The sequence below is a fragment of the Schistocerca gregaria genome, chromosome 11 (assembly GCF_023897955.1).
Source record: "Schistocerca gregaria isolate iqSchGreg1 chromosome 11, iqSchGreg1.2, whole genome shotgun sequence".
NCBI classification, from domain to species: Eukaryota; Metazoa; Arthropoda; class Insecta; order Orthoptera; family Acrididae; genus Schistocerca; species Schistocerca gregaria.
The window spans coordinates 29,052,257-29,077,786 of record NC_064930.1 but is presented as its reverse complement, the minus strand read 5'-3'; the positions used below and the strand labels follow the sequence as shown (position 1 = coordinate 29,077,786).

General features: G+C 49.7%; 1 protein-coding gene across 9 annotated transcripts in view; it reads left to right on the top strand.

The window, feature by feature from the left end:
- The window catches only part of LOC126295084 (zinc finger protein 729-like), a 251,786-nt gene that overhangs the window by 77,489 nt on the left and 148,767 nt on the right, over positions 1–25,530 (top strand). For 6 of the 9 annotated variants that reach the window (XM_049987339.1, XM_049987341.1, XM_049987336.1 and 3 more), the window contains one exon: positions 17,536–21,867. The exons of 1 other annotated variant lie outside the window; for it this stretch is intronic. In XM_049987339.1, coding sequence (XP_049843296.1) covers positions 17,536–19,378 — 1,843 coding nt within the window. In that variant the 3' untranslated portion in view covers positions 19,379–21,867. Of the gene's footprint in view, positions 1–15,284; positions 15,409–17,535; positions 21,868–25,530 lie in introns of those variants that run through there. 2 more of the 9 variants (XM_049987340.1, XM_049987342.1) reach the window with 1 other exon arrangement.

Here is a 25,530-nt window from a genome sequence, read left to right as displayed (position 1 = left end):
CCCTCTCACCCACCTCCCCGGCCCTCTCCCTCTCCATCTCCCCCTCACCCACCTCCCCAGCCCTCTCCCTCTCCATCTCCCCCTCACCCACCTCCCCGGCCCTCTCCCTCTCCATCTCCCCTCACCCACCTCCCCGGCCCTCTCCATCTCCCCCTCACCCACCTCCCCGGCCCTCTCCATCTCCCCCTCACCAACCTCCCCGGCCCTCTCCCTCTCCATCTCCCCCTCACCAACCTCCCCGGCCCTCTCCATCTCCCCCTCACCCACCTCCCCGGCCCTCTCCCTCTCCATCTCCCCCTCACCCACCTCCCCGGCCCTCTCCATCTCCCTCTCACCCACCTCCCCGGCCCTCTCCCTCTCCATCTATCTGTCTCGCGTGTGTCCAGCCCTCTCCCTCTCCATCTCCCCCTCACCCACCTCCCCGGCCCTCTCCCTCTCCATCTCCCCCTCACCCACCTCCCCGGCCCTCTCCCTCTCCATCTCCCCCTCACCCACCTCCCCGGCCCTCTCCCTCTCCATCTCCCCCTCACCCACCTCCCCGGCCCTCTCCCTCTCCATCTCCCCCTCACCCACCTCCCCGGCCCTCTCCCTCTCCATCTCCCCCTCACCCTCCTCCACCCAGCCCTCTCCATCGCACCCTCCTCCACCCAGCCCTCTCCATCTCACCCTCCTCCCCCCAGCCCTCTCCATCTCACCCTCCTCCCCCGGCCCTCTCCATCTCACCCTCCTCCCCCCGGCCCTCTCCATCTCACCCTCCTCCCCCCGGCCCTCTCCATCTCACCCTCCTCCCCCCGGCCCTCTCCATCTCACCCTCCTCCCCCCGGCCCTCTCCATCTCACCCTCCTCCCCCCGGCCCTCTCCATCTCACCCTCCTCCCCCCGGCCCTCTCCATCTCACCCTCCTCCCCCCGGCCCTCTCCATCTCGCCCTCCTCCCCCCGGCCCTCTCCATCTCGCCCTCCTCCCCCCGGCCCTCTCCATCTCGCCCTCCTCCCCCCGGCCCTCTCCATCTCGCCCTCCTCCCCCCGGCCCTCTCCATCTCGCCCTCCTCCCCCCCGGCCCTCTCCATCTCGCCCTCCTCCCCCCCGGACCTCTCCATCTCGCCCTCCTCCCCCCCGGACCTCTCCATCTCGCCCTCCTCCCCCCCCGGACCTCTCCATCTCGCCCTCCTCCCCCCCGGACCTCTCCATCTCGCCCTCCTCCCCCCCGGACCTCTCCATCTCGCCCTCCTCCCCCCCGGACCTCTCCATCTCGCCCTCCTCCCCCCCGGACCTCTCCATCTCGCCCTCCTCCCCCCCGGACCTCTCCATCTCGCCCTCCTCCCCCCCGGACCTCTCCATCTCACCCTCCTCCCCCCGGCCCTCTCCATCTCACCCTCCTCCCCCCGGACCTCTCCATCTCACCCTCCTCCCCCCCGGACCTCTCCATCTCACCCTCCTCCCCCCCGGACCTCTCCATCTCACCCTCCTCCCCGACCTCTCCATCTCACCCTCCTCCCCCCGGACCTCTCCATCTCACCCTCCTCCCCCCGGCCCTCTCCATCTCACCCTCCTCCCCCCGGCCCTCTCCATCTCACCCTCCTCCCCCCGGCCCTCTCCATCTCACCCTCCTCCCCCCGGCCCTCTCCATCTCACCCTCCTCCCCCCGGCCCTCTCCATCTCACCCTCCTCCCCCCCGGCCCTCTCCATCTCACCCTCCTCCCCCCGGCCCTCTCCATCTCACCCTCCTCCCCCCGGCCCTCTCCATCTCACCCTCCTCCCCCCGGCCCTCTCCATCTCACCCTCCTCCCCCCGGCCCTCTCCATCTCACCCTCTTCCCCCCGGCAACTCTCCATCTAACCCTCCTCCCCCCGGCCCTCTCCATCTAACCCTCCTCCCCCCGGCCCTCTCCATCTAACCCTCCTCCCCCCGGCCCTCTCCATCTAACCCTCCTCCCCCCGGCCCTCTCCATCTAACCCTCCTCCCCCCGGCCCTCTCCATCTAACCCTCCTCCCCCCGGCCCTCTCCATCTAACCCTCCTCCCCCCGGCCCTCTCCATCTAACCCTCCTCCCCCCGGCCCTCTCCATCTAACCCTCCTCCCCCCGGCCCTCTCCATCTAACCCTCCTCCCCCCGGCCCTCTCCATCTAACCCTCCTCCCCCCGGCCCTCTCCATCTAACCCTCCTCCCCCCGGCCCTCTCCATCTAACCCTCCTCCCCCCGGCCCTCTCCATCTAACCCTCCTCCCCCCGGCCCTCTCCATCTAACCCTCCTCCCCCCGGCCCTCTCCATCTAACCCTCCTCCCCCCGGCCCTCTCCATCTAACCCTCCTCCCCCCGGCCCTCTCCATCTAACCCTCCTCCCCCCGGCCCTCTCCATCTAACCCTCCTCCCCCGGCCCTCTCCATCTAACCCTCCTCCCCCCGGCCCTCTCCATCTAACCCTCCTCCCCCCGGCCCTCTCCATCTAACCCTCCTCCCCCCGGCCCTCTCCATCTAACCCTCCTCCCCCCGGCCCTCTCCATCTAACCCTCCTCCCCCCGGCCCTCTCCATCTAACCCTCCTCCCCCCGGCCCTCTCCATCTAACCCTCCTCCCCCCGGCCCTCTCCATCTAACCCTCCTCCCCCCGGCCCTCTCCATCTAACCCTCCTCCACCCGGCCCTCTCCATCTAACCCTCCTCCCCCCGGCCCTCTCCATCTAACCCTCCTCCCCCCGGCCCTCTCCATCTAACCCTCCTCCCCCCGGCCCTCTCCATCTAACCCTCCTCCCCCCGGCCCTCTCCATCTAACCCTCCTCCCCCCGGCCCTCTCCATCTAACCCTCCTCCCCCCGGCCCTCTCCATCTAACCCTCCTCCCCCCGGCCCTCTCCATCTAACCCTCCTCCCCCCGGCCCTCTCCATCTAACCCTCCTCCCCCCGGCCCTCTCCATCTAACCCTCCTCCCCCCCGGCCCTCTCCATCTAACCCTCCTCCCCCCGGCCCTCTCCATCTAACCCTCCTCCCCCCCGGCCCTCTCCATCTAACCCTCCTCCCCCCGGCCCTCTCCATCGCACCCTCCTCCCCCCGGCCCTCTCCATCGCACCCTCCTCCCCCCCGGCCCTCTCCATCGCACCCTCCTCCCCCCGGCCCTCTCCATCGCACCCTCCTCCCCCCGGCCCTCTCCATCTCACCCTCCTCCCCCCGGCCCTCTCCATCTCACCCTCCTCCCCCCGGCCCTCTCCATCTCACCCTCCTCCCCCCGGCCCTCTCCATCTCACCCTCCTCCCCCCGGCCCTCTCCATCTCACCCTCCTCCCCCCGGCCCTCTCCATCTCACCCTCCTCCCCCCGGCCCTCTCCATCTCACCCTCCTCCCCCCGGCCCTCTCCATCTCACCCTCCTCCCCCCGGCCCTCTCCATCTCACCCTCCTCCCCCCGGCCCCCTGCATGTCACCCTCCTCCCCCGGCCCCCTCCATCTCACACTCCTCCCCCGGCCCCCTCCATCTCACCCTCCTCCCCCGGCCCTCTCCATCACACCCTCCTCCCCCGGCCCTCTCCATCACACCCTCCTCCCTATGGCCCTCTGCGCTCTCCCTCTCGCTCTCCCTCTCGCTCTCCCTCTCGTTCTCCCTCTCGCTCTCCCTCTCGCACCCCCCTGTGGGTTCGGGGGTAAGAATAGGCCCACGGTATTCCTGCCTGTCGTAAGAGGCGACTAAAAGGAGTCTCAAACGTTTCGGCCTTATGTGATGGTCCCCTACCGGGTTTGACCTCCATCTTCTAAATGGTTTCCGGCAATGCGGACCCCTGCAAGAACCCGCTGGAGGTGGACAGCTATCGCCCCATAAGCCTCACCAACGTTCCTTGCAAGTTGCTGGAACGTATGGTGAGCCGGAGGTTGAGTTGGCTCCTCGAGTCTCGGGGCCTTCTGGCTCCGTCTCAGGGTGGGTTCCGTAAAGGCCGCTCTGCCGTCGATAATCTGGTCTCCCTGGAGTCTGCCATCCGTACAGCCTTTGCGCGCCGCCAACATCTGGTTGCCGTCTTCTTCGACATGCGGAAGGCATACGATACGACTTGGCGCCATCACATCCTGGCCACACTTCATGGGTGGGGCCTTAGGGGCCCGCTCCCGATTTTTATTCAGAATTTTCTTTCGTATCGTTCCTTCCGCGTGCAAGTGGCTGCGTCGCATAGTTCCTCTCGGGTCCAGGAGAACGGGGTCCCACAGGGGTCTGTCCTCAGTGTGTCCCTGTTTTTAATTGCCATCAATGGGCTCGTTGAGGCGGTGGGGTCGTCCGTCGCGGCTTCTTTATATGCGGACGACTTCTGCCTATATTACAGCTCCAGTGGCATCGCCGCTGCTGAACGGCAGCTGCAAGGTGCCATCCGCAAGGCGCAGTCATGGGCTGTAGCGCACGGCTTCCAGTTTTCGGCCGCGAAGACCTGCGTTATGCATTTCTGCCGGCGTCGCACGGTTCACCCTGAGCCGCGCCTTTACCTTGACGGTGAACCTCTTGCTGTGGTCGCGACGCATCGGTTCTTGGGACTGGTATTCGATACCCGGTTGACTTGGCTGCCCCATATTAGGCAGCTGAAGCAAACATGCTGGCGGCACTTAAACGCTCTCCGTTGCTTAAGCCACACCAGGTGGGGTGCCGACCGGTCCACCCTCCTCCACCTATATCAAGCGCTGATCCAGTCCCGCCTTGATTATGGGTGTGTGGCGTACGGTTCTGCCTCGCCTTCAGCATTGCGATTGCTGGATCCCATACACCACTGCGGGATCCCGCCTCGCCACGGGAGCGTTCCGGACAAGCCCCGTCGACAGCATACTTGTGGAGGCTGGTGTCCCTCCATTGCGGTTCCTGCGTGACCGCCTTCTGGCCGCCTATGCCGCGCACGTTTATAGCATGCCAGGGCATCCAAACTACCGTCTCCTGTTCCCGCGCTCGATCGTCCATGTTCCAGACAGGCGGCCCCGGTCAGGGTGTCCCATTGCGGTTCGCCTCCGGGACCTTCTCCGTGGCCTTGACTTTTTTCCTCTGCCGCCTGCTTTCCGGGCCAATCTCCGTCTGCCCCCGTGGAGTGTGCCCCGACCGTGCCTTCGGCTCGACTTGACACAGGGTCCGAAGGTCTCAGTGCCTCCGGAGGCCCTCCGCCGCCGCTTTCTTTCCATCCTGGCCGAGTTTCCGAACGCGGCGGTGGCCTACACTGACGGTTCGGTGGTCTCTGGTCACACTGGTTACGCTCTCACTCTACGGGATTATTGTGAGCAACGGTCATTGGCAGCTGGCTCCAGTGTATACACTGCCGAGTTGGTTGCCATCTATCGTGCCTAGAGTTTCTCCGCTCCCGCTCAGGTGAGTCCTTTGTCATCTGTAGTGACTCCCTGAGCGGTTTACAAGCTCTTGACCAGTGTTTCCCTCGTTCCCGTCTGGTGATGGCCATCCAGGAGTCCCTCCATACTCTCGTCCGTTGCGGCCGCTCTGTCACCTTTGTTTGGTCCCCGGGTCACGTCGGCATCCTGGGTAACGAGCGGGTTGACGACCTGGCGAAACAGGCGGTCAGTTCCCCGGCCATGGAGATCGGTCTTTTAGAGAGTGACGTCCGATCCGTATTGCGGCAGAAGGTCCTTGCTGCTTGGCGTGATGAGTGGCGCACCCTGCCCTCTCCCAACAAACTTCGGGCAGTCAAGGAGACAACCAGTGTGTGGCGCTCCTCCATGCGGGGGTCTCGCAAGGACGCTGTCGTCCTCTGCCGGCTCCGCATAGGACATACCCGGCTCACGCACGCGTATCTCTTGTGCCGTGACGACCCACCTCTCTGTCGCTGCGGATTGGCCCTGACCGTGGTACACGTCTTACTAGACTGCCCACTTTTAACTGCCCTCAGGCAGACGTTCGCGCTGCCTGATACACTCCCTGCTCTTTTAACCGATGACTCTACTATGGCTGACTTAGTTCTCCGTTTTATTCGAGCAGGGGGTTTTTATCATTCAATATGAGAGTCCCTTTTTATTTTTTTTAGTGTCAACTGTGGCTTTTGGCCTGGGGTTTTAGTTTGTGGTGTTTTAATGTGTCCCTTGGTTGTTGGCCTTTCCAGTTTTATTTTCATGGTCGGCCAATGACCGTCGCACTCTGTGTGTCTTTTCATCTCTTTTCTCTGGTCTTCGTCTATGTCTTTCTTGTACTGTGTCGTCCCTTGTCGTCTCCGTTATGTGTTTATTGCTTGTTGGACTTTTCTTCGTGTATTATTATGGTCGTGGAACAAGGGACCGATGACCTAAGTAGTCTGGTCCCTTTAACCCCCACAAACCAACCAACCATCTCCCTCTCGCTCTCCCTCTCGCTCTCCCTCTCGCTCTCCCTCTCGCTCTCCCTCTCGCTCTCCCTCTCGCTCTCCCTCTCGCTCTCCCTCTCGCTCTCCCTCTCGCTCTCCCTCTCGCTCTCCCTCTCGCTCTCCCTCTCGCTCTCCCTCTCGCTCTCCCTCTCGCTCTCCCTCTCGCTCTCCCTCTCGCTCTCCCTCTCGCTCTCCCTCTCGCTCTCCCTCTCGCTCTCCCTCTCGCTCTCGCTCTCGCTCTCGCTCTCGCTCTCGCTCTCGCTCTCGCTCTCGCTCTCGCTCTCGCTCTCGCTCTCGCTCTCGCTCTCGCTCTCGCTCTCGCTCTCGCTCTCCGCTCTCGCAGACTTTTGTGACAAAATATCGGTTATATAACCTACAAAGCCTATTTCCATTCACTGTCTTCATATAGCATCAAATTTTGGGGCAGCTCATCATTAAGAGAAGTAGTATTCATTGCACAAAAGCGTGTAATCAGAATAATAGGAGAGCACCAAGGATAACCTTGTTGGTACAAATACTTGCAGTACCTTCATAGTATGCACAATCACTTAAGGAATGTTGCTAATGACGAATCACAGTTCAAAGATTATAGCGAAGTGGAGTGGGCTAAAGCTGGCTTTCACACAGGAAGAGATGAATTGTGCTGCCACAAGAATCTTTGGTCATTTACAGTCTGACATATAGCCAACCAGCATCTAAAAACAAATCAAAAGAATTTATGAATTACATCATCTACCCCCCTGTGGGTTCGGGGGTAAGAATAGGCCCACGGTATTCCTGCCTGTCGTAAGAGGCGACTAAAAGGAGTCTCAAACGTTTTGGCCTTGTGAGATGGTCCCCTAACGGGTTTGACCTCCATCCTTCTAAATTTTCCGAAGAGCGAGCCGATTGGGGAAGGGCGCCTTACAAGGTGCAATGTGTCCATCGCTCATTACCATCTCTAGCTTGGTTGGTCGTCGTCGCATAGCTGTCCCGCTCACCTACCATCTCTTGGGCGTGGATTTGTTCTTGGGTGCGGTTTCTTGCAGTCTGCTATGCTGTGTCGCTTTATGCGCCAATGACGATATTGGACTACATCACCTGAAATCCAACACGGTAGCCAGTCCGTTGTGGTGGGGCCGCCATGTACCCTGTTGGTTGTAGCCCCCTGACTACACAGGGATCGCTCTGCTGATGCCAGCGCCGTTAACTCCCCACGTATGCCAAGGAGTAGATGCCTATCTCCTTGGGGCGTTGGGACTCCCGGCAATGGCCATCCTGCCAGGTGGTCGTTGCTGAGGCTGGGTGGCGCCCGTGGGGAGGGCCCTTGGTCGGAGTAGGTGGCATCAGGGCGGATGACCCGCAATGAAGCGTGGTACATCATCTCTTGCTGGTGGCCAGCCGCCAGCAGTCTCTAAGCGTTCCAGGGCTCAATACAACGCAACTACATATGACCCCAAATCGTTCCCCTCCCTGGCTACACCATGGGAGGAACGAAAGGCTAAGGATGCCAGCAAACCATACTCGCCCCGCTACCTGGTGTGTACGAGAGCTGATGGTGAATCCTTTACATCCATGAAGCCTCAGTTCTTCGTCGAGCACTTAGAGGACAAGTTCGGGGAGGTGGAGGGCTTGTCCAAAATGCGCTCGGGCTCGGTTTTGATCAAATCGGCGTCCTCCGCCCAGTCCCGCCGGTTACTCGATTGTAACAAGTTTGGGGATGTTCCGGTTACAATCACGCCCCATAAGAGTCTTAATATGGTCCAGGGCATAATATTCCATCGGGACCTTCTATTGCAGTCCGATGACGAGCTTCGCGCCAATTTAGAGCGGCGAGGTGTTCACTTCGTCCGGCGCGTACATCGTGGTCCAAGGGATAAGCAGGTTGCCACCGGTGCCTTCATCTTGGCCTTCGAGGGTGATACTTTACCTGAGAAGGTCAAGGTGATGGTCTATCGTTGTGACGTCAAGCCCTATATCCCTCCCCCGATGCGGTGCTTTAAGTGCTGGAAGTTCAGGCATATGTCTTCCTGCTGTACTTCCAGCCTCACATGTCGAGATTGTGGACGCCCATCACATCCCAATACTCCATGTGCTCCGCCTCCCATCTGTGTAAACTGCGGAGAGCACCACTCACCTTGCTCGCCGGACTGCAGGATCTTCCAGAAAGAGCGCAAAATCATGGAGTATAAGACCCTGGACCGCGTGACATACACTGAGGCCAGGCAGAAGTTCGAACGCCTCCATCCTGTTCGAATGCCTGCCTCTTACGTCACGGCTACTACTGTTATGGCCCCATTAGCTCTCCCTCAGACTGCCACCTCTCAGAGCCGGAATGCTACACCTGCCCCCTTGATGGTGGGGGCCACTTCACTCCCTGCTGCTCCTGCACTACCTGCCTCAGGAGCAGCAACCCCCCAACCATCGGGGACATCAGTCCCCACTTCTAAGCTGGGGAAGCCTCAAACTTCCCCTGCTCGAATAGCACGGAAAGGGTCCCTTGGGTCCCTTCCTTCCCAGGTTTCCGCCTCTGGGAAGGGTGACGTCAGCCAATGGAAGAAAAGCAGACCAGCGGCTGATCGCAGGGCTTCCCGCTCCTCCTCCGTCCCGGAGACTGACTCGCTGGAGCCCTCCCAGCCAATGAAACCCAAGGACCAGAGAGACAAGACGAAGAAGACCTCTAAGGCCAAGGACCACGCGGTGGCATCCACCCCACTGCTCCCTACAGGCTCTGCGTCCGGGGAAAAGGTGGAGATCTGGGCGTCTGCTGAGGACCTGGATCTCGCCGGACCCTCAGACGCCATGGAAGCAGATTGTACTGGTCCTCCATCGGTAGCAGCAGGTGACCCAGTGGCGTGATCTGCCTCCTCGGCCCCTTCACGCCTTTTTCGGACATGGACAAAGCAATACTCCAGTGGAACTGCAGCGCTTTTTTCCACCACCTTGCTGAGCTTCGCCAACTCATCAGCAGTCACCCTTTCCTCTGCATTGCCCTACAGGAAACTTGGTTGCCGGCAATGCGGACCCCTGCCCTACGTGGGTATCGGGGTTATTACAAGAACCGGGCAGCTTATGAGAGGGTATCTGGTGGAGTCTGCGTCTACATCCTTAACTCTGTCTACAGCGGATGTGTACCTCTTCACACACCTTTAGAGGCTGTCGCTGTAAGGATGTGGACGCCTCAGCCTATTACTGTCTGCAGTTTGTATCTTCCGCCAGATGGTGATGTCTCGCGTCATGTGTTGGCTGCATTGATAGCACAACTGCCTCCTCCTTTTGTGTTACTGGGCGACTTTAACGCCCATAACCCCCTGTGGGGTAGCGCCGCGATTACTGGCCGGGGTAGAGATGTCGAGACTCTTCTCTCGCAGCTTGACATCTGCCTCTTAAACACGGGAGAGCCGACACATTTCAGCGTAGTCCATAGCACATTTTCGGCCATCGACCTTTCTATCTGCAGCCCCGGACTTTCACCATCCATCCACTGGAGTGTCCATGACGACTTATGTGGTAGTGACCATTTCCCCATCTTTCTGTCACTACCACAGCGTCACTCTTCTGAACGCCCCTCCAGATGGGCTCTGAATAAGGCTGATTGGGGCTTGTTCTCCTCTCTCGCCACTATCGCACCTCCTTCCCCTGACACCATTGATGCGGTGGTTCAGTCGGTCACCACCGGCATCGTTTCTGCGGCGGCATCTGCGATTCCCTGTTCATCCGGGTCCCCTCGGCGGAGGACTGTGCCTTGGTGGGCGCCCAAGATCGCAGAGGCGATTAGAGATCGCCGGCGGGCTCTTCAACGCCATAAGCGGCACCCGTCGTTGGAGAACCTCATCGTTTTTAAACAGCTCCGTGCCCGTGCCCGACGCCTTATTCGCCAATGGAAGCAGGAGTGCTGGGAACGGTATGTTTCCACCATTGGCGTCCTTACCTCTGCATCGCAGGTTTGGGCTAAGATTAGGCGACTCCATGGCTATCGGCCGCCTGTCTCTGTCCCTGGGCTTTCGCTGAATGGAGTGGTGTGTACTGACTCCGACACGATTGCGGACCGGTTAGCAGCGCATTTTGCTCAGTGTTCCGCATCTACGTATTACCCACTGGCCTTCCGCTCCCGGAAAGAGCGGTTGGAGAGTTGGAGGCTTTCCTTTCACACGCGCCACGCGGAGTCGTACAATGCTCCTTTCAGCGACTGGGAATTCCAGAGTGCACTATCTGCTTGCCCTGATACGGCTCCTGGGCCAGACCGCATCCACAGCCAGATGCTGAAACACCTCTCTGTGAATTGCCAGCGACGCCTCCTAGATGTTAACCACATCTGGGTTGAGGGTGTGTTCCCGTCTCAATGGCGAGAAAGCATCGTCCTCCCCGTGTTGAAACCTGGCAAGAACCCGCTGGACGTGGACAGCTACCGCCCCATAAGCCTCACCAACGTTCTTTGCAAGTTGCTAGAACGTATGGTGAGCTGGAGGTTGAGTTGGCTCCTCGAGTCTCGAGGCCTTCTGGCTCCGTCTCAGGGTGGGTTCCGTAAAGGCCGCTCTGCCGTCTATAATCTGGTCTCCCTAGAGTCTGCCGTCCGTACAGCCTTTGCACGCCGCCAACATCTGGTTGCCGTCTTCTTCGACATGCGGAAGGCGTACGATACGACTTGGCGATATCACATCCTGGCCACACTTCATGGGTGGGGTCTTAGGGGCCCGCTCCCGATTTTTATTCAGAATTTTCTGTCGTCTCGTTCCTTCAGCGTGCAAGTTGCTGCGTCCCATAGTTCCTCCCGGGTCCAGGAGAACGGGGTCCCACAGGGGTCTGTCCTCAGTGTCTCCCTGTTTTTAATTGCGTTCAATGGGCTCGCTGAGGTGGTGGGATCGTCCGTCGCAGCTTCGTTGTATGCAGACGACTTCTGCCTCTACTACAGCTCCGCTGGCATTGCAGTTGCTGAGCGCCAGCTGCAGGGCGCTATCCGCAAGGCGCAGTCGTGGGCTGTAGCGCACGGCTTCCAGTTTTCAGCCGCTAAGATCTGCGTTATGCATTTCTGCCGGCGTCGCACGGTTCACCCTGAGCCACGCCTTTACCTTGACGGTGAACCTCTTGCTGTGGTAGAGACGCATCGGTTCTGGGGACTGGTATTTGATGCCCGGTTGACTTGGCTGCCTCATATTAGGCAGCTTAAACAAACATGCTGGCGGCATTTAAACGCTCTCCGTTGCCTTAGCCACACCGATGGGTGCCGATCGGTCCACCCTTCTCCGGCAGTATCAAGCGCTGATCCAGTCCCGCCTTGATTATGGGTGTGTGGCTTATGGTTCGGCGTCGCCATCAGCGTTGCAATTGCTGGATCCCATCCATCACTGCGGGATCCGACTCGTCACAGGAGCATTTCGGACAAGCCCTGTTGACAGCTTACTTGTGGAGGCTGGTGTTCCTCCATTGCGGATCCGGCGCGACCGACTTCTGGCCGCTTATGCTGCCCACGTTTGTAGCTTGCCAGGGCATCCCAACTACCATCTCCTGTTCCCGCACTCGATCGTCCATCTTCCAGACAGGCGGCCACGGTCAGGGTGTACGATCGCGGTTCGCATCCGGGCTCTACTGTGTGGGATTGAGTTTTTTCCTCTCCCGCCTGTTTTCCGGGCCAATCTCCGTCTGCCCCCTTGGTGTGTGCGCCGACCATGCATTCGGCTGGATTTGGCACAGGGTCCGAAAGACTCGGTCCCTCCTCCGGCCCTCCGCCGCCGCTTTGTTGCTCTCCTTGCCGAGTTTCCCGGATCTGCCGTGACCTATACCGACGGTTCGATGGTCTCTGGTCGCACTGGTTACGCTCTTACTCTAGAGGATCATTGTGAGCAACGGTCGCTGGCACCCGGGAACAGTGTATACACTGCCGAGTTGGTTACCATCTATCGCGCCCTAGAGTATATCCGCTCCCGCTCAGATGAGTCCTTTGTCATCTGTAGTGACTCCCTGAGTGGTTTACGAGCTCTTGACCAGTGCTTTCCTCGTTCCCGTCTGGTGATGGCCATCCACGAGTCGCTCCATGCTCTTGCCCGTTGCGGCCGCTCCGTGGTCTTTGTTTGGACCCCAGGTCACGTCGGCATCCCGGGCAATGAGCGGGTTGACACGCTGGCTAAACAGGCAGTGAGTTCACCGGCTCTGGAACTCGGCCTTATGGAGTGTGATCTCCTGTCGCTTTTGCGCCAGAAAGTGCTTGGTGCCTGGGGTGACGAGTGGCGCACCCTGCCCACGCCCAACAAACTTGGGGCGGTGAAGGAGACGACCCGTGTGTGGCGCTCCTCCATGCGGGCCTCTCGGAAGGACTCTGTCGTCCTCTGCCGGCTGCGCGTTGGCCACACGTGGCTGACGCACGGCCATTTGTTGCGCCGGGAGGACCCACCGCTATGTCGCTGCGGGGCAGCTCTGACGGTGGTCCACATTTTGGTGGACTGCCCGCTTTTAACAGGACTCAGGCAGACGTTTGCGCTGCCTGATACCCTCCCTGCCCTTTTATGTGATGACGTTGCTATGGCGGACCTCGTGTTGAGTTTTATTCGGGCAGGGGGTTTTTATCGTATGATTTGAGTGTTTGTCCTTTTATTTCCTGTATTGACTTGGGCCTTTGGCCTGTGGTTTTAAACTGTGGGTTTTAATGTCATTTGGTGGTTGGCTTTTCCTTATTTTCATGATCGGCCAACCACCTTCACACTCGGTGCGATTTTAGTTCCGTTTGTCTGGTCTTTGTCTGCCTTTCTTGTATTGTGTCGTCCCTTGTCTCAGTTCTCCGTTTTTAACGACTGACAGTTTTTATTTCGTGTGATTTTATCGTGGAACAAGGGACCGATGACCTTAGCAGTCTGATCCCTTCAATCCCACACCCAACCAACCTACATCATCTACTCAGTAGATACGTTTTTTAATAAGAAATAGCAATTGTAAGAAAAATACATAGTGTAAAGAATCCTAATTTTAAACTCAAAAGTTCCACATTTCAAAATGTCATTCATGATTTGTGGAACACACATTAATGTAATATATCATGGAACGAGGCAAGGACTGCACATTACTCTATAGTTTCTGTAATTTGTATCTTACCAGCTGCAAGCAAAATTATGTTGAAAGTTTGGTCAGCATATGGTTTACCTGTGTCATTGAATCCAAGAAAGTACTGATTGATTTCGTGCCTGGCTTCAAATGGTGTCACTCCTGTACACTATGATTGCTGGAATTCACTGACCACCTATATGACAACGTTACACTTGAGCAGTGAGTGATTAAGTAAGTCTGTAATGGTCTTGTTAGTAGTGTTTAGAGGACTCTCAAGTAGATAATCAGCACTTGCAATATGTAGATCGTGAAAGCTTGAGTCATCTAAACAATACTTAAAAGGCGTTCACTAGCCCTCTGTGCTGTGTAACTTGTCCTATCTGATAGCAGGTGTATAAGAAATGTATGTACATGGGTACCAGACAGGCAAATATTTTTGAAAGACAGAGGACAGAGATGAGTGGGACAGAATATTATGAATTAACCTGGTGACTTGGAAATTTGGATTTGATGTCATTTCATTGTTTTCTTTTTAAACTGCAATTTGCAAGTCATTGACACGATGTTTAACATACTGATCAGTTAATACTACTAACCAATGAAGTGATTATTTACAAACATTTTGATCAATCACAAAGTAAATATATTTAGACATTTAGAGTAAATGGTTCTAAACTGTGTGTACATGGCTGATGCACAATCTCCAGTAAACAAACCTCATCAAAAGCGGAAAGCTTCAATCAGTGGTCCCCTAAATTTTCTCTTGACTACAAATTGTTTCCATGAAAGAATGAGAGAGTGAAGAAAAGAGGAATACTGTGTGGGAAGGATGATGTACAGTCAGTGATTTCAACTTTGCTATGAATTACGACAAAGGAAATAACCTTACTCTCAACTTAGGCAGAAAGCCGCACCAACATATGTATTTGAACTGCTCAGTCAAAACAGATGGCAGTGATGGATATGCAGCCCAGTGCCAAGTCTGTCACTTAGCAAACATACAAGGTGACAATTGTTGACCTATATAAAAAATGGTAAAGTAGTTACAAACTAAATCTTTCACACACTTTATTAAACATGTCGACTTCACTACAGGTATTTGGGTTTAGGTTATGACATGTTCAATATGCCTGCCATCATTGGCGATATTGTGGCACAGCCAAATAGGAAAATTCTGCAATACCCACTGAACTGTCCGAATATCAATTTCGTCACTGGCCACCTCAATGTCGGTTTTCAGTTCAGCAGTGGTTTTGGGTTTACTGCTGTACACCTTGTCTGTAATATAGCTTCACTAAAAGGACTCTGATGTGTTCAGATCTGTATGAGTATTTCTCAGAATTCCAGGTAGTTTTATTTTTAAGTTAAATTTTTGTAATGCTGGTTGCTAAGAACTGATACACTAATAAATATCTTTCAGTTTATCCCGCAACTGCAGAGTGATAGTGGAGCAATAAAACATAAAGGAGGGAATATCACCAAAATAAATCTTTTGTTGCAAAGAAAATGCGCCATTCAAACGAACAGAGCGCACACACAAGCATCTGCCATCAGCAGTGTCAAAAATTCTGCAATATTTTCTAACGACGAACTGCGTTCAATATGTCTCATTCCTGGGCACATTTCGATGAGTGATGTTACAACTGGTTAAATTTCTAACCGTACACGGTGAAATATTGCGAATGTTGGATTCAGAAGTGTTACTTTCAAAGTAATTTTCCTTTTATGCAAAATGATGATGGGTGTCAGAGTGTGTGATGAATTTCGTAAATCACGGCGCATTATATTCTCATTCAAGATTTAATGCTGTGGACCAGCCAAATGGAAAAATTTTTGACCCAGAAGACCAGTCATTTATGCCATAATTTTAAATTTTGGTGGCACACTTGCATTTCATATATCTTGCAAAGGTAATACATACAAAAAGACCAAGTTTAGAGTTTAGCCTTTAATAATTATTACAGTCCTTTCGTTGATTGCAGATCATGCACTAATGCCTTTCGAAAACAAGAACGAAGTAAGTTGTTGCTGCTTGCAAATGGGAGTTATAATGAATCAAAAGATCTGTGAACAGAATTTATGGAATGGTCTACACACGCTTAGAATGTAAGTAACTCACATAAAGCATATGCATCTTGTAGCAGGTTTCACACACAATCGTCGTCTTACTCACCAGCAGTTATGCTAAGTAGATGGGGTGAATCCCAGGTTACTTCAAAATTGCAAAACATTGCTGCTAAAAGTGGAACTATAGGATTTTTGGCGCTGTTGCTGCTCTTGTGTGCTGAAGGCACTAACTGCCATCCTCATCTCTGGAAAGGAAACCCTAGCTGAAAACCTTAATTGTACAGGCAAAATTTCTCAAAAAATGAATTGCTGTAATGACACTCTAACCAATTCCATCCTGAAAAAGAGCAGATAACGAACAATGTAACACACAATACCTCATACGACAGTAAAATTGGTGGGAAGACTGAGATCGCCCTAGAGTCCGTCCACTCAATTAAGCAGCTACCCCCCAGAGTGTCTGTATTGTGGCGGCTCTCAATGGCCATTCTCCTACATGAAGGGGAACCTGTTACCAACTCCGAACTACCCCTGGCAAGCAGGTGCATCATCGCTGCCTCTACTCCCAGTTTATGTTGGCACTAACTGGCCTACATAGTGAACATCTCTGCCTTCACACTACCAGCAGACGAACTCGTAATAGAAAACCAATAATTAATTAACTCAGGGCAACTTAGAGGGATTAAGTAAAGGAATTGCATTTATGTAATAGTGAATCAAATGAATTTCTTCAGTCGAGTTATAACATTTCTTAAATTTAAAAATATCTTGAAAGTATCATAAACATCTACAGTATTCAATATAATGCAACAAAAAATAACTAATTATAAAGAGATGGAACATGCCATTCCCTCTCAACCTTACTTTCATTTCTTTTTATTTCTTTCTTCATTATTAATATTCAGTTACTTCACTTCCATATGTGTGAAAATACATGTTGAAACTAATGGAGTTAAAAAAAGTTAATACTTACTGATTCGGTTGTCAACTTCTAGAATGTGATACACACCATGATACCAGTTAAATTAAAAACAATTGTGTGTTCCCAGTTAAGAGTTTAAAAACACTCTAAATTTACCAGATACCATTGCAAAAAAAGTTAAAAGGAAGTCAGAACAAAAGAAACACTGGACCATGCACATCTTCAGTAGTTCATAATGCTTCATGTCAAACATGATCCACATACTGAGGACCTGAAAGGCATCATAGTTCTCTCTGTGGGAAAGGATTGAAATGAAAGTGGAATAATGTGGCCCAGATAATACAGGGGTAGCTCATGCATCAGCTGTTACCACTGCCTCTCAATATGGAGTGTTAGCCTGCAGTGTTTAATGGATGACGTGGCCTGCAGTGTTTAATGGATGACGTGGCCATTTATGTGTGTCTCCTTCAGTCAGTGGTGGTCTGTAATGCCAGGTGACCAGATGTTGGGAAAATGTAAAAACTTTCAAAAAGGCTCAGTGCAAATATAATACAAAATTTACAACCATTTCCATCTTTTCAGACAGTATTTCCATTTGTGCAAGGCTTCATACAAGTTGCAGTGCCAAAAACATGGTCTTGGATTAAGACCATCTACAAGTGTGTCATTCATTCATTCATTCATCTATCCATCAGTATGCAAATTTTTTCCCTTGACTGATGTGACGTTGATTCTTGTTCATTAACAGTTATTATCCACCTGACTAAAATCCATACTAGATACCTAATCAAAACATTGAAGCTTGCACTAGTTTTTGACTTACTCGGAATCAAACAAAAAATCTGTTTATTAGGCGAAATAAATTTATAATTTCCGAAGGTGAACGTGTTTGCAAGGCAATGAAAGGGCACTTACAGAGCTAAGATAATGGAACAGGAACATTCAAAAATTATGTGCTAATTAAATCACACATAATTTGAACGGAAGAATTTTGAATTAAGACATATAACATACATGTTTTGATAAATTTAATTAATTGGTGTACACTATTAATGTGTAGCACTGTATTTTGAAAAGATGGTAAAACGTGAACGTGAATTATTTTAATTCTCATCTAAAAATTTCAAATCAAATTGGCAGTGACTCAGATCAATCAATATTGAATTTCCTCTGGTTATTTTAGTTTTAAATAACGGATCTGTCCTTGTGTTGGAATATTATATACTCTCCTCATCACTCTTTAGATTGACGCAGAGTACTGGTGGGAGCTGCGGCACAGCATGTGAAGAAACTTGTCCCCATAGACTGGTCCAGGATGAGTTGCTGACAGACATGGGGAAGACAATACACGAGTTTAGTACAAATACAGATGATGTGAGTATCGATAAGGAATGCTCAGTTGCCACCCGATATGACTGTGCTACGAGGGAAAAGGAATTACATGTATATATCTGTAATTTCTGCCAACAAAGCTTTCCTTCAAAATACAGACTCATAATGCATGTGTTTATGCACATTGATGGCACACAACCACCTTTGTATGTTTGTAAGTGGTGTGGTGAGGTATTAAACAGTGATGTTAGTTTGAAAAAACATTTGAAAATGAGTGAGTATTATGTCTTAACTGCTGGCAACCATGAAACATATGGCTATAGTGATAAGCATGAAAGCAGCATCTTCTTGGATAGTGATCCAGTAGTTTCTGTTGCAGAAGACAATGAGCAGCCTTCATATAAGGAAACTAGGAAAGCTTTAAAGAAGCCCTCCAATGACACGTGTAACACAAAAACGGTAAATTTTGCAGAAGAAAAAAGTGATTATGGAACTTCATCTACAGCTGTTGATATCAGTGCCCAGGCTGATCTACTTACCGCAAAAAGAACCGACAAATGTGGTATTTGTAGCAAATTGTTCGCTAGGTCAGGTGATCTGAAGAGACATGTATTCATACACAGCAGGAAAAGACCACACAAATGTGACATGCGTGACAAATCGAATGCCCAGTCAGTTTGTCTGAAGACACGCATATTAATTGGCACTGGAAAGAAACCTCACAAACATGAGATTTCTGGGAAATCTTATTCTAGGGATCTCAAAACACAATCATTAATTCATACCGGAAAGAAACTCCACAAATGCGATATTTGTGGGAAATGTTTCACTATGGCAGGCAATCTCAAGACACACACATTAATTCATACTGGAAGGAAACCTCACAAATGTGGGATTTGTATGAAATCTTTTGCTAGGTCAGACGATCTCAAGAAACATGCATTCACGCACACCAGGGAAAGACCTCACAAATGTGATATTTGTGGGAAATCGTTTGCTTTCTCAAGCGACCTCAAGCGACATGTATTAATTCACACAGGGAAGAAACCTCACAAATGTGACATGTGTGGGAAATGTTTTGCTGTATTAAGCAATCTCAAGACACATTTATTAATTCACACTGGGAAGAAACCCCACAAATGCGATATTTGTGGGAAATCTTTTGCTGCGGTGGTCAGTCTCAAGACACACTCACTAATCCACTCTGGAAAGAAACCTCACAGATGTGAGATTTGTGGGAAATGTTTCACTGTGTCCAGCAATCTCACGAGACATGCATTAATTCACACTGGGAAGAAACCCCACAAATGCGATATTTGTGGGAAATCTTTTTCTACGGCAGGCTGTCTCAAGACACACTCCAGAATTCACTCTGGAAAGAAACCTCACAAATGTGAGATTTGTGGGAAGTGCTTCACTGTTTCAGGCAATCTCAAGACACATTTATTAATTCACACTGGGAAGAAACCCCACAAATGCGATATTTGTGGGAAATCTTTTCCTACTGCAGGCAGTCTCAAGACACACTCACTAATTCACTCTGGAAAGAAACCTCACAAATGTGAGATTTGTGGGAAATGTTTTACTGTATCAAGCAATCTCAAGACACATATATTAATTCACACTGGGAAGAAACCTCACAAATGCGGTATTTGTGGGAAATCTTTTGCCAGGGGAGGCTGTCTGAAGAGACACTCACTAATTCACACTGGAAAGAAACCTAACAAATGTGAGTTGTGGCAAGTCATTTGCTAGATCAGGTGATCTCAAGAAACATACAGTAGAACACATTGGAATGGGACCTCCCAAATGTGATATGTGACAAGTTTCACTGAATTGGGTACTATCAAGGCACATGCATTACTTTACACCAGAAAGAAACTACAAGTAAGTGTTAGTTTATGCAAATAGGTTTTCCTCGGTGGTGCCCTCAAGGCCTTTAAAATAATGGATGTAGCAGGGGAACAATAAGTTGTCATGCCTGTGAAATAACATTAAAATGTGGCAGAACTGTAAAACAAAAACGTGCAATAATATGTAGTAAAGAGTGGTAACAGGTAATGTGACAATATAAAAATCCAAATCTGCAGCTTGAGATGTCTAGAAATTGTATTGCTAAATACACCAGAAATATAAATCGAATTTTTTTTTTTCATTCCATTAACGCTGCTGCTTTTTCCTATCGATCTTGAGGAATGAAGATTGTCAATTGTGATAAATCCTTACCTTTGTCAGTAATCATAAGTAGCATGCAATATTCAGTAGAAGGCCAAAGAAATGTTATGATTTACTGCTTATTATTCCAAACATAGTCATCCAAACATAGTAACTCTGCGTTTTAGAAACAGTGGCAGTAACAGTGATTGTGACAGCTAATCAGGTATGTTTCCTGAGGAGATTTCCTGTATGTGTCATTGATAGTGTGTACATTGTTCTGTTAGTACTAATCCTGCATTAGTAAACGTAACAGATACAGCAACCTGCTTAATAGCATGTTTGTCCACCTTTGGAATACAACACATCGACAGTTCTATATGATGTGGACTTGACATGTCGATTACATGTTTCTGAATGTATGTTGCACCAAGTGTCTATGCAATTATATTCCATACATGCAGATCAGGTAAATGGTGTGGTAGAGGCATCGGTGTTAGTTACCATGCTACTCAAACCACTGTGGAGTCATTCTGCACGTGACATGGACAGTTATCATGCTGAAAGAAGCTTTCACCAATGGAGAACATCAGGCTTGAAAGAATCTATGTAGTTGCAACAAATGTCACGTAGTCTGCAACTGTTATGATGACTTGAATTACTAACATATGTCCCAAAGTAGCTAAAGTGATTGCCCCCATAGCATAATTGGTACTCCATCTGGTGCCATTCACCTAGGTGATAGCATATCTGGATATGACAACTGATGTGGTGTAACAGGAAATGTCATCCAGCCTGACAATTGCATTGACCTTCAGTCCTGCCTGAGTGATCCCTTGCCCACAGCAGTTGCAATTGAACATTTTGGTGGATTGGTATGGAAACATACAGTGACCATATGTTGCGGATCCCCATGTTCAACAATGTACATAGCATTGTGGGTTCAAAAATGTGTATGGCTGTTTTCTGTCGTTAGGTATGCCACATATTGCCAAATCTCCTGCTTTACAGAACAGGCAAGCCTCTTACCTCCATGATTTGTGAAGAAGTATAGATGTATTACGTATTTTCATAAGGTTATGGTTTTATCACCTTTCAGCCACTTTCCATATATGTTCACAACAGTAGGATAGATTCAGCCAACTAGCTTCACCACTTTTGAGGCGCTTGTTCCCAACTGCAATGCCATTGTAACTTGTGTTGTCTTCGTCTCCTTCTTCGTCTCCTTCTTCGTCTCCTTCTTCGTCTCCTTCTTCGTCTCCTTCTTCGTCTCCTTCTTCGTCTCCTTCTTCGTCTCCTTCTTCGTCTCCTTCTTCGTCTCCTTCTTCGTCTCCTCCTTCGTCTCCTCCTTCGTCTCCTCCTTCGTCTCCTCCTTCGTCTCCTCCTTCGTCTCCTCCTTCGTCTCCTCCTTCGTCTCCTCCTTCGTCTCCTCCTTCGTCTCCTCCTTCGTCTCCTCCTTCGTCTCCTCCTTCGTCTCCTCCTTCGTCTCCTTCTTCGTTCTGAGACTGGTTTGATGCAGGTCTCCATGCTACTCTATTGCCCTTTGCTAAAGTCACTTGTCATCTTGTTTACATGCTTGCATCCCCGCTAAAACAATACCTTGTTAACCTCTGGTCTGCATATATGCTTATAATCTGCTTACTGCATCATGTGCATACATGTGGCATTCATTCTCACAGGCAGTGTTCATGACATTTACGCGCATCAGTGCATCTTCAGGTATATGGGTCAGGTGGGAAAATGTGTAATTTAACAAATGCGCTGTGCTTCGTTGCCATTTACATCAGTGCACAGTAGCTACATTTTTTGTGAAATTTTTGTTTCATGAAGCTCTGTACATGATTCAGAGATACTGTAGATAAGTGTTATGCACCAAAGCTCTTAATTATTTGTTCAGCGTTTAATACTGTGAGTTCTACATGAAATAAAATAGGTAAACAAATATTAGGTGTTATGATTTGATTCCAGTTATTTCTATACCAAGGACAACTCTCACAATGTGAGTACTAAACATTTCTTATGTTATGTTCGAAGATGTTTCCATTGTGGATATTTTTATTAATTTGTGTAAATAAAAATGACGTTTCTGGAAATGTGTATTTATGCTTCATTTTTAATTTCAGAACGATTGTTTTAATTGTTGATTTCCTACCTATTTGTTATTGCTGAAAGTGGTTTAGTATGTCTCGTCATACATGTAAATGCTGGAGACAGTTATAATTGATTTGCACTGTTCTGTTTTGCTACACTTTAGCAATGACACTTTTAGTAATGTGATTACATTTTATTCCATCTTTCTCATGATACGACATCAACAACTGCTGTATAGATTATTCATAATAGGAAACGTCCGCATACATTTGTATTATTTTCCAATAAAAAGAAAAAATCCGAGTTTCTATACAACAGCCTCATATTCAACTGAATCTGAAAATATGCTACTAAATATCGCGACTATACTCACTAAGAATTTATAAGAAAAACAGTAAAATTTATAGTAACATGTTAAAGGTACACAATTTGGACTAAATATGTTAGCTAATGATGGGTCATATAGCGTTTATCTTGCACACAAGATGTAAGCAGAAAACAAACATATTCAGTGGTTGTGTGGAAAACCACTCAAAGAACTAGTTCTACATAATCACAGTAGATACCAATAAATTGAGTGTAACTGCACCTAATAAAATCGTAACTTATGCTAATCATGACAATGAACTATTGTACAAGAATTGTCAAGTACAAGACAATTGTAGGATGTGGATCTAGGAGTCAATGGAAATCAAGCATACAAATGATTTTCACGGGTTTGCAACTGGGTTCCAGCGTCGTGACAACACGATATTTAGGCGGACCATCTGGCCGCCATCTTCAGGTGAGATTGAGTGCACAATCACGCTGGAACTGAAGAGACCTGAGATTCGGCGGCTCCTTTATACCGCGGGTACTGGCCATTGCGCATGCGCGAGCAACGGAAGAGCTGCCCTCTGTGAGGCGAAGAATCGCAGCGGCGCCAGCGGTGAAAACTGTCAAAAGCGAGGAATCGTAAAATTAAAATGCAGCCGGTCGGAAACCAGACCGTTGTTGTTACGTCCGTGATAAAATAGGATTCCATGTCTTGTTTAAAGGAAAACCTTTGTCTCTATTAATAATATCATCAGACAGGCGTATTTCAATTGATTCTTTCAATACATAGTCCCAGTAACGGGAAGCCGAGACAATAATTTGCGTCTCTTTGAAGGACATATTGCAGCTTTCATTAAGACAGTGTTCGGCAACAGCTGATTTTTCCGGCTGGAGAAGACGTGTATGCCGTTGATGTCCCACACATCGATCTTGAACTGTACGAATAGTCTGTCCAATGTAGGCCTTGCCACAGTGACAAGGAATCTTGTATACCCCAGGCTTGCTCAGTCCCAAATCATATTTCACCGACCCGTTATGGGCATCTAGTTTTGGCCAAAGGCATAAGGACCCTTTTAATATCATATTTCCTGAGGATTCTTGAAATTTTCGAAGAAATTCTTCCTACGAAGCGTAAAAAAGCAACAGATTTGGAAGCCCACCGTTGGTTCTCGTGGGGGTCCAAATTGAAAAGCATGAGTAATTTGGTGACCAGAATATCCATTCTGCCTGAAGACAACCTTGAGGTGATCCAACTCCTGTTTCAAGTTATAGGAATCTGAAACAGCATAAGCCCTCTTGGCCAGTGTGCGTAAAACTCCCAAACGTTGATGTTGTGGATGACAACTTGTGGCATGGAGGTAGTGGTCCGTATGCATAGGTTTTCGGTATACACTGGCCGAAAGTCCCATTTTCTTTCTTATGCACTAAGACATCCAAAAATGGTAATTTGCCATCATTTCCATCTCCATCGCAAAATTTGATCCGTGAATGAAGGCAGTTAAAATGATCTAAAAATCGATGAAGAGATTCCATTCCATGTGGACAAACGATGAAAATATCATCCACGTATATAAAAAAACATGTTGGTTTAAGAGATGTCTTAAGTGCCATATGCTCAAAATCTTCCATAAAGAGATTGGCGACAATAGGGGAAAGAGGACTCCCTTAGCCTACCGTCAGTTTGTTTAAAAATTGCTTCATTAAATAAATAATACGTCGATGTCAATTCATGGCGGCACAGCTCACTAGTTTTGTCATCCAAGAGTTGACCAATTAGCAATAAAGACTGTTCCAAAGGTACCTGATTGAAAAGTGAAACAATATCAAAGCTCAGTAGGTCAGATGTTCCAGAGCGTAGAGACGTCAGGCGTTGAATAAAATCGGACAAGTTGGATATGTGGTGTTCACACTTCCCAACATGTCGGCTCGGAACACAAGCGAGATATTTTGCCAAATTATAAGTAGGGGCGCCCAGATAACATCGGACGAAGAGGTGGCTCAGGCTTATGTACCTTGGGTAGACCATACAACCTGCATGGTACTGCCACCCCAGAATGAAGTTTTTAATCATATCCTCAAGCAATGAGCTCTTCTTAATAAGAGAGATGGTCTTCTGCTTTATCCGATCGGTAGGATCGCTCTGTGGCTTACGGTATGAATAATTCTCCAACAAACAAGCCATTTTTGCCAGATAATCTTCATGAGTAAGAAGAACAGTGGCACTGCCTTTATTAGCAGGTTCTGCTGAATAGGTCGGGTGTCGACTATAAGCAGGACGAGGCTACACGGGTAGCAGGGGCTGTGTGGTGTGTACTGGACAGTTCTTTAGGTTAGAGGGTCTCAGGAGAACACAAGAAGCGCTTCAGTCACAAAGGGTTCAGGCTGAACACAGGAGGAATGTAGACACAGGAACCATTGGTATAACAGTTGTAAATTGTCGTAGGTGTGTTAGGAAAGTACCAGAGCTTCAAGCGCTAATAGAAAGCATTGATGTTCAAATTGTATAGGCACTGAAAGCTGGCTAAAGCTGGATATAAGCTCAGCCGAAATTTTTGCGAAGAACCTAACTGTGTTTCGAAAGGATAGGCTAAACATGGTTGGCGGAGGCGTGTTTGTTTCTGTCAGAAGTAGTTTAACTTGTCGCGAAATTGAAGTAGATACTTCCTGTGAGTTAGTATGGGCAGAGGTCAATGTTGGCAACCGGAATAAAGTAATAATTTGATCTTTTTACCGACATCCCAATTCAGATGATACAGATGCTGAAAGATTGAAAGATAACTTGAGTTTGATTTCAAACATGTACCCGGATCATACGATAATAGTTAGTGGTGACTTTAATTTACCCTCGATATGTTGGCGAAAATATATGTTTAATTCAGGAGGTACCCATAAAATATCATCCGAAATTGTGCTAAACGCATTCTCTGAAAATTATCCCGATCAATTAGTTCATGAGCCCACACGAATAGTAAAAGGTTGTGAAAACACACTTGACCTCTTAGCAACAAATAAACCTGAGTTGATAACGAGCATCAAAACCGAATCAGGGATAAGTGAACACAGGACTGTCGTAGCAAGACTGAATACTGTAATTCCCAAATCCTCGAGAAATAAGCGAGAAATATACGTATTCAAAAAAAGTAGATAAAAATTCACTTGGCGCCTTCCTGAGAGACAATATCCACTCATTCCAAATTAATAATTCAAGTATAGACCAGGTGTGGCTTAAATTCCAAGAAATAGTATAGGCAGCAACTGAGAGATTTATACCAAATAAATTAACAAACGATGCAGCTAATCATGCTTGGTACATAAAACGGGTTAGAACACTGTTGCAGAAACAACGA